The sequence below is a fragment of the Pteropus vampyrus genome, unplaced genomic scaffold (genome assembly GCF_000151845.1).
Source record: "Pteropus vampyrus isolate Shadow unplaced genomic scaffold, Pvam_2.0 Scaffold135, whole genome shotgun sequence".
NCBI classification, from domain to species: domain Eukaryota; kingdom Metazoa; phylum Chordata; class Mammalia; order Chiroptera; family Pteropodidae; genus Pteropus; species Pteropus vampyrus.
Genome location: NW_011888916.1, coordinates 2,093,373 through 2,101,853, shown reverse-complemented (window position 1 = coordinate 2,101,853; position 8,481 = coordinate 2,093,373). Strand labels below are relative to the sequence as shown.

The 8,481-nt window shown below is 41.7% G+C and overlaps 2 protein-coding genes and 1 pseudogene across 5 annotated transcripts in view; 1 reads left to right on the top strand and 2 right to left on the bottom strand.

Annotated features, from left to right (window-relative positions):
• Positions 1 to 117: 117 nt before the first annotated feature.
• Positions 118 to 5,133, bottom strand: TMEM69 (transmembrane protein 69). Its single transcript, XM_011367605.2, has 3 exons — positions 4,986 to 5,133; positions 3,378 to 3,520; positions 118 to 2,176 (listed from the first exon to the last, which is right to left on the bottom strand). The coding sequence occupies exons 2-3, from the start codon at positions 3,417 to 3,419 to the stop codon at positions 1,469 to 1,471; spliced, it is 750 nt and encodes a 249-aa protein (XP_011365907.1). The 5' UTR covers positions 3,420 to 3,520; positions 4,986 to 5,133; the 3' UTR covers positions 118 to 1,468.
• Positions 3,666 to 3,784, bottom strand: LOC111744460 (annotated as a pseudogene).
• A 39-nt stretch (positions 5,134 to 5,172) lies between the features above and the next one.
• GPBP1L1 (GC-rich promoter binding protein 1 like 1) overlaps positions 5,173 to 8,481 on the top strand; it is a 42,787-nt gene continuing 39,478 nt past the window's right edge. Inside the window, exon 1 of one of the 4 annotated variants that reach the window (XM_011367600.2) lies at positions 5,173 to 5,375. The gene's annotated coding sequence lies outside the window, so the exon portion shown is untranslated. Of the gene's footprint in view, positions 5,376 to 6,139; positions 6,237 to 6,650; positions 6,802 to 7,200; positions 7,222 to 8,481 lie in introns of those variants that run through there. The other 3 variants (XM_011367603.2, XM_011367601.2, XM_011367604.2) reach the window with 3 other exon arrangements.

Here is an 8,481-nt window from a genome sequence, read left to right as displayed (position 1 = left end):
TGTGGTGGTTTCAGCCACAGACTTTAACTGGTAAGCTTTTCAATGATCAAAACAAGGTCTAGCTCCATGGTGTTGTGTTTGTTTGCCTAAGGCTGCTATGACAAAGTACCATAGAAATTTAAACAACAGAATTTATTGTGTCACAGTTTTAGAGGCTGGAAATCTAAAGGTGTTGGTAGAATTGGTTCCTTCAGAGAGCTAAGAGGGAGGGATCTGTTCCAGGCTTTTCTCCTTGGAAGGTAGCCATATTCATGTTCACATGGCATTCTCCCTGTATGTGTGTTGGTCTCTACATTTTCCCATTATAAGAACACCAGTAATATTAACATTATAGTCTTTCCTTATGACCTCATGTTAACACTATTAGTTCTGTAAAGACCCTATTTCCAAATAAGGTCAAATTCTTAGATATTGGGAATTAGGACTTAATTAACATATAGTTCAGCCCTTAACAGTCATGTAGTAAACAAGTTACCACTCCAGACTGATCTCCCCACAGCAAGAATACTAGAGTGGAAATCATATGTATATAATTTACTTTTGAAATTTACTATTTGAATACTTATACAAAGATAACACATACCAGGTGATATCTCCTGATTTGTATTCTTACACTATTTTAAATGTTTTTTCTTTTTCTATGAGGCTAAGAATCTCAAGAGATGAGGTTTTCAAGTTAGAATCCCAAGGTGATGCTTTTGCTGTTTTAAAAAAGCTTCTCTGTGAGCTAACATGTAAAACTAGATAGCACCAATCATTAGAACATCAAATGGCTCCAGCTTGACCTTTCCTCTTTCTCAACTTGTATGTACTAGTGGCTTTATTCTTTTAAATATGTTTGGCCAGCTGGTGTTCTGTTTGGTGATAAGTTGTGTCTATTCCCTACCAAATAGCCTGATAAAAACTGGAAAATGTGTCCAGCTTTTCTTTAAGCATGAATTCCCTTCATGATACTACTCGCAAATGACTTTAGAGCCACAGATTCTTTCAGCTCATAACTAGGATATACCAGGTAAAATGAGCTTGGAAATACAATTTCCGTGGGCAAATGCAATGAAAACACCCTGGAACCACCTATTATTTCCAGACATTCATGGATATGAAGTTTTACTCTTGAAATGGGAGAATGTGTGTTTTCAGTCATCATAAGGCTCTAGCAAAAGGGATTTTTGATTTTTTTAATTTACATTTTTCAAAATAAAACATTGAAATACTTGAGTGGACGTCTACATAACAAAAAAATTGAATGAGAACTATAACCTAATGACATGAAAAGGACTTGTTAGTGATTTTCAAGCTGTCGATCACATGATTCCTATGAAATAAGGATTTCTTGAATGAAAAGTAATGTGAAGAATTACTATTGGTGGGAAACAACTAAACAATAGAAGTAGAAAAAAGAGATGCAAAACAATCTTACAAGGCTTGTAGCCAATATGCTAACATCATCTACAGAGTAGTTTTATATTTATTCTACTTGACCAGGTCTCTTAGGTCCCTTCTCTAGATAAATACCTTTAGCTAGTAAAGTGATTATAAATGATAAAAAGGCCACTAAAGTGACTACTATCCTCATGGCTCTGAACCAATTGGGATAATGTGGCAAGAGAAAAAGTTCGATATGTAATGCTATCCCCAAACCTATTATGACTGTTACTATAGCTTCACTGAGCCTTTCAGAAATGAGGAAAGCAAACCATGAAAACACAACAGGAACTGTACTATTAGCTAAATTGAGGAAGTCTGGTTTAGCTGGGCTACCTTCTGGCAGAGCAAAACCCCATCTGATACCTCCCAAGAAAGATAGGAAGCTGGCTCCATAAGCCATCTGAGTAAAAGCTAATATGGGGATATAAGTCTTTGTCATCACCATGATCAGTGGTGGAGCAACAAAGGGGATTAATCCTGCCACAGTTACATATAATGCTGGCTTTGGGCTGTCAGGCAAGTAAGTGATGGTTTTTGGTGGCCTGGCTGGAATTACTTCTTGCTTCCGCTTAAAGCTGCATGGAGAAGTATGATAGTATTGTGTCTTGCTCATATACACTGGAAATGATGAGAAAGGCCAAGACCTTAGAAACAAAGGTGAAAAGTTCTGCTGGAGACACGTCTTTAGAGAAAGTATTTCTATTCTCCTACTGGCTCCTACTCCGATTGTGAAAGGGTACTTCAGCATCTATAGAGAAAATAGAACCAGAATACAAAAACATTTAAATATATATATATGTTTATTTTCAAATATATATATCACCAAACATCTCAGTTAATCCCAACCTAGAATGATATAAAAACAAACTATCTGGTTTGTGTTAGCATATAGAACTTTACAGAAAGGTTGGACTACAGGATGATGTTACTGCTGGCAAAGACAAGTAGCTACACAACATGAAAAAGAAACTAAATAGAAACCAGTGATGTTTTGGCCTACACTAATCTTATTCCATAAAAGAAACATCTCAAACAGGAACAGATAAAGACTAAGTCTTTAGTATTTGGCATTCTAAACTGCTTTTTCTATTAATAAATTGTAAAAGCAGCTGCACTAATTACTGTGAGAATGCTATTTTATATAGGGAAAAGCAATCTATCTTCTAATTTAGTTTTATGGGCAGTGCATATTTTTCATAGCTCCATGCCTTTCTACATGTCTGTGCCTAGAATTCTAGCTTACTACTTTTCTATCTAGGGAACTTATCTTTCAAAATTCAGCTTGAAACTTTCTCCAATCTGATTTAATGCTCCTATAAATAAGTACCTTGTACATACTTCCATTATAATTCTCACAGTGAATTAAAAAGACTCAGGAGCCAGGACCATATTTTTTCCTTTGCCTTAAAGAAAAATAAAATTCCTAGTGCCTTTCATGGTATGTGGCCAAAGTAAACCACTCCTGCTGATACCATGTTTTAGTGAGCAGATTCCAGACTTCAACTAGTAAATAGATCATCAGTAACTCAAAAAGTGTTAGATAAAAGAAAAAGAGTTTTTTAAGAATCTTGGTGTTTCTTCAAAATGCTAGGCATGATTCCACCTTGAGGCCTTTTTTCTGAAAACCTTTTGTCTAGAATGTTCCCTGAGCTACTTACATGGCCCATTCCCTCACTTTTGACCAATCCCAACTCGTTGACACTCCTTTATAAATGCAATCCCAGCTCTTGTTGACACTCTTTATTCCCTTTCCCTGCTTTATAGTTCAACACAGCACTTACCACTTGAAATAGTAAAGATTTTACTTATCTGTATTTTAACCCCTCCCCCTTTTGAATATGAAAATAAGGATTTTTTTTCTTTTTTTTTCTTTTTTTTTTTGCCATCGGTGTTGCCCAGCCAAGCCATGCCTGGCAAGTAGTGCTCAAATATTTGCTGAATAAACTAACCTTTGAAGATGCTCGAGAAAACTTTTTGATGAAGTGAAGCATACTGGGCCCTAATGAAGTCTTGCTCAGGAAGATGCCAGGCAGTTCTGATCAATGTATTTTTACAGCTAAGTGGAGGAGCTGAATCACAAGCATGTTGCTGTCTACAAAACAAGATGTCACTTAATTGTCTTCATTTTATACATAATTTTATTTTTTTTTAATTTTACTTTTTTCTTTGGCAAAGCTACCCTTAGTTGACCTTACAGATTGCAAGGACCTTGTCAGCTTACAATCCCTTATTTTTTAAGCCTACAGCACCTGGTCTTCCTAGGTGGTCTCCCATCCAAGTACTAACAAGGCCCAACCCTGCTTAGCTTCCGAGATCAGATGGCATCTGGCTTTTTCAGGGTGGCATGGCCATAGATCATAATTTCTTAAAGTAGTAACTCATGTGAATTTCTTTCACATAACAGTTTCCATAAGACTGAAGGTCATAGCCTCTGTTCTTTTTTTCCCCTTCGTTACCTACTTTGAGGCTTAGGAGTTAACAGCTCAAAATGATAGTCACAATCCATACAATTTAGCTATGAACCATACACTATAACTGTGTTTTATATGCATTAACTCATTTAATACAGTAACATCATCAAATCAACTTGGTGCTGAGAGACTGTATGTAGCCTGTTAGAGCGCAAACTTGAGTCAATCTGGGTTGGAATCCAGGGGCCAATACTTACTACCTTTGTGATTTTGGACAAGTTACTTAATTTTGCTATGGACAGTTTACACTTGAAAATAAACATAATTACATAGAGTCGTAAAAATTAAATGAGTTAATACATGTAAAGACCTGAGAACAGTTCCTGACACAAAGTAAACACTCAAAAATGTTAGCTATTATTCCTTGCTTACACAAGAGAGAATAGTTAAGAACCCTGTCTAATATATGTAGCCAGTAAGTGGCTGAGTGAAAATATGAATCCAGATCTGTCTTACACAAGTCCCATTTCTAACCAGGAAAATGAGGTGTTAAGTCTAAAACCCACAGTTGCCGCTTAATTAAAATTTTTAATGAACTAATTTCTTGATCACAGATATTAGGCTTGGGTGGAGAAATCCTGTATACAAGTCCATGTCTTCATTCTACATGTAAGGAAGCAAGTAGGGAGTTGTTGTCCTGGGCCTCTGAGGTCTTAAATGACACCCACCACACACACTCCCTGACTCCCAAGCAGATATATACGGGGGCCGCACACCTTGGCTCAAAATCATCTGCCCAAGGGGCTTCCTGGCCACCCCACTTAAAATCTAAGCGCTCCTTCCACCTTTGGAACTCCCCCGTGCACTGACGTGTCTTCTAACTCATGGGTATCAAAGCGAAAAAATGATAGCCTAAAGCTCGGGGCCTGCCAACTGGTGAGGAAATTAAGGATAAAGATCCAAGGGTTAATCCGCTCAATTTAGGCGAAAACGCTCAAGTATTTCCACTGCCCCAAGAGAAAAAGTTACAAACTGTAAGCCTCAGAGACATGAGAAAAGGGGGTGGAGTCTGGACGCAAGCATCCTGGGGAAACTTTGCCCAACAGAGCCCGCGGCTTCGGTTTACTCCTAACCCTTAGTGCTCACCTTCCCAACCTGCGCCACTGGCAGCTGCCCTGCTATTTACTTGCCAGCGTCGCGCCGGGAGATGGAAAGCTGAGCTGCAGGAAAATCCAGGTTCTCGTGAAAAGACACTTCCGGCAAGTGGGGTTAGACAGTCCCCCACTTCCTGACAACGGGAAAAAATGAGTCCGGGTGGGGACTTGACCAGCGTTAAAGTGGTTCCCAGGCAGTGCTTTCCGTCTTGGGCCACTCCTAATTCTAGTGAAAGTCGGCTTTTGAAGTCTGTAGAGTACCCACCCGAACGATCCTTGCCTCTCTATTCACAGGTTTCCCAGCCAGCAGAATCTAACCCGCAGAATTCGGGAGGGTAGAGTGCAACTACTGAAACAATCTCAGTGATGGTGGTGGAGGAAGGTAGGAGAGATTTGGAGACCAGGCCAAATGTGGCTTGGTCAAACTGCTTGTGCTCTGGAACTCATCTTTTATTTTGCGTAACGGCAGCCTTTCTAGAATCGTCGGGACACATCTCACTGCGCATTAGAGTCCTGAACTAATACCATTTGTGGGGGAGGGATCTTTCTACTTCCATTCTCTTTCCTGGAACACGGAAACTTCATTAAGAAATAAAGAGCACAAGGGACGGGCTTTCATGAAAGATGTGGTGATAAGAGCCGGGGGGCGATTCGTAAAGTTAGATCATTCCCTCTGTCACCTTTTGCTTTAACTTTAACTTGTCGGCTATGTGACCTTGGGTAAGTCTGTTCCCTTCTTTGGGCCTCCATTTTACTATCAAAGGGAACAGCACCAAGCAATTGGAGTGACCTTCTGGAAACACATAGTAGAACAGCTCAAGGTGCCCACGCTGGCCAGCTTCTCCATTCCTCTGGATTCTAGGTGGCCTAGCTTCCTAGTTGCCAGCCATCATATAAGGTTTGGCTTCCCATGCAGTATGAGCTCACAGCTAATTTTTTGTAATAGTAACCGTTTCTGGTCGCGATAGGCTTTCACTTTTATTTCCTTCTCTATCACGGCAGTGCTGTCTCTTCCCGTCATGCTATACCCAATGAGACTATGGGTCGGAGAACCGCTTCTCCGCCATGGCACTGCGGACAGAAATCCGCCCTGCGCTGGGCGGGGGGCGGGACGCCAGCCATCAGACGGAACTACCACTCCCAGCGGGTAGCGCGTCGGCTCCAGCCACGCAGACTTCCACAGCCTTGCCGAGTGGCCCGCTGGGGGCTGGAGTCTTGACATGCGCACCTGAAGGAGCGGAAGGTGGGAAGGGGTCGGAAAACATGCTTCTGCTAAACTGGTTTGCTAGTACTTGTAGAGGTAGTTTGGGAACGGGTGCTTACCCAGAGATGGGGTATGGGAAAGTAAAGAAGGGACAGGGAAAAATGGGTACATATATACACACCACCCTACTCATTGACACGCGTCCAGGCCTGAGTGTTGGGCACCAGGATAAGAGGGGAGTGCCAAACTAGGCTAGCCGGGGTCGGAGTCGCTGGGGGCGGGGCAGGGAATAACCGCCGTTCACGCGCTCCAACGGTGGCGGTGTACGGCGCGGGCAGGGTCATCCAAACAGGGTGCGTGCGCCCTTGTGGACTGTGCGAATTAGTGGGCGTGTAGGAGGCGGGGTCGGGTGGGAGAGGGCTGGGCTGGTCGTCGCTCCTCCCCCCTCGTCCGATCTGCCCCTCCTGGGCCTTGTGGGCCGGGCAGCCATTTTGGGAAGAGCTTTGTTATGGTTGTGGGTTCTCCACCTCTGCGGGATCAGGAAGCTGGGGACGCTCCCTTAGACGCCGCGTCCGGTTTCTGGTTGTAGTCCGGCCGCTGCCCGGTGAGTGGGAGTTCCGGACAATGGGTAATAGGAGATCTAGAGTTTTCCTGGCGTGGGACTCCGCCCGGTGCTTGACCGGCCGGCTGATAAAACAAGTTGAAGGAGGCTCTCACACAGGTGGTTGGGTGTAGGTCGGCCCCGAAAAGGGGAGCGGAGCCCACGGGTCCCGTATTTCGTACCGGGCACCTACCCCCGAGCGTGGCGCTTTGAGCGCAAGCGTCGCTGCGCCTCTGCCAGAGTGCTCCTACTTCAACTTTGGTCTCCGGGTCGGAACGCTCACCTGCGGCTCTCTGGCTCCTCTCCAGGAGTTTCGGCTTGTTGGTGTTTGAGTGACTTGGTTTACGGGTTTTTTCTTTCCTTCTTAAGTTAGAGCCAGCGCCTTTTTTCCAATGAAGGAAAACCTAAGGAGGAAATAATCGTGTAAGTCAAATGTGGAGTATCTGAAGGGAAAAGAACTTTAACCCCTAGCGTTCCGGTTTTCCTTGATAGCGAAGTGTTTTCGTTGATTTAGTCTATCCAGCACCTACCAACCCCGCCCCCGAAAAGAAGCCGGTTGATCTTAAAGTGTTACAACGAGAAATTTTTGTTGTTGTTGTTTTAAATCTACCTCTCGCCCCACCCCACCCCACCTCGTGAAATTCAAAAGAAAGGCTGAATCTAAAATGGCTGTAGCTTAGGGAAGTGCCTCGAGCTTCAGTAACTTAAATACTTTAAGTTATCTTAAATTTTTAGTTGTTTCTCTTACGGAGACAACTGAATCTCTTTGATCTTTTGGTCTTCTTGCAATTGATGTCTTATCTTGAAGAGTCCTTGCTAGACGAAAACAAAGGTGAGGCTAAAGAAGTTTGCTTACTCCAAAAGTTTACATAAGGGTGGGTGCGGGGTTTGTTTGTTGTAGTTGCTTATAGTTTTGAAATTGTGCTGTGGTGTTAATTTTATCAGCCAGTTTTGTGCTCCGAGGTGAGTTTGTCATATTTGTTGAAATATTTGCTCTTAACTTTGGTACTTACTTGTTAGGGAAAACGAAGTTAATGGTGGTCCGTGTTTTAATTTAGGAACAGAAGTCACGTTCCTGTGTAAATGACATCCAAAAGTAAAGTGATTGGTAGTCTTCAGTAGACTTAGATTTGTAGTTTAGTGGACTGTTGGCCTTTTCTAAAATTTTTTCTAAGGTCTTTTATGTGTAATACTTGAAAAGGAATCAGAATACTGTTAAGTTTGTAGCAATTATTAGAAGAGTGTAAGACAAGTGAAAACAAACTTTAGAAGTGGAGTGTCTGATCGTTGTGCTCTTTTAAACAAAAGGGCGGCCTTCTTTTTGTTTGCCTTTTTTTAAGAATAAGATCTTTCTTTTTTTTCTTTTTTTTTTCTTTTTTTTTTAACCATAAGATCCAGAAGTTTAACTGAAAACAAAAAGGCATAGAATGGAAACCAGAAGCAGTTAAATCAGTGTTGGGGAAGGTGCTTGAGTTTCAAGTTGCAATCTTTCTGAAAGGTAAAATAATAAAATGCTAATTCTGAATGAGAATTTTAGAATTAATAGTAAAATAAGCTGTCATCTTCCCTAAGGAGTCAGTTTCGATTTACTTTCCTACATTCTTTCAATACAAAAGTTTATTTTCGTCAGTTCCCCTAGAATTTTTTGTTCTTATTTTGGTGGTTTTCCAAGAGAAGAAAAAC

Bases quoted from the DNA above. Each gene is read 5' to 3' on its own strand.
- TMEM69 (XM_011367605.2), bottom strand. From the start codon at position 3,419: ATGCTTCACTTCATCAAAAAGTTTTCTCGAGCATCTTCAAAG. The intron at 2,177-3,377 runs GTTAGTTTATTC...TTTTCTCTATAG, and splicing joins TTTCTCGAGCATCTTCAAAG to ATGCTGAAGTACCCTTTCAC.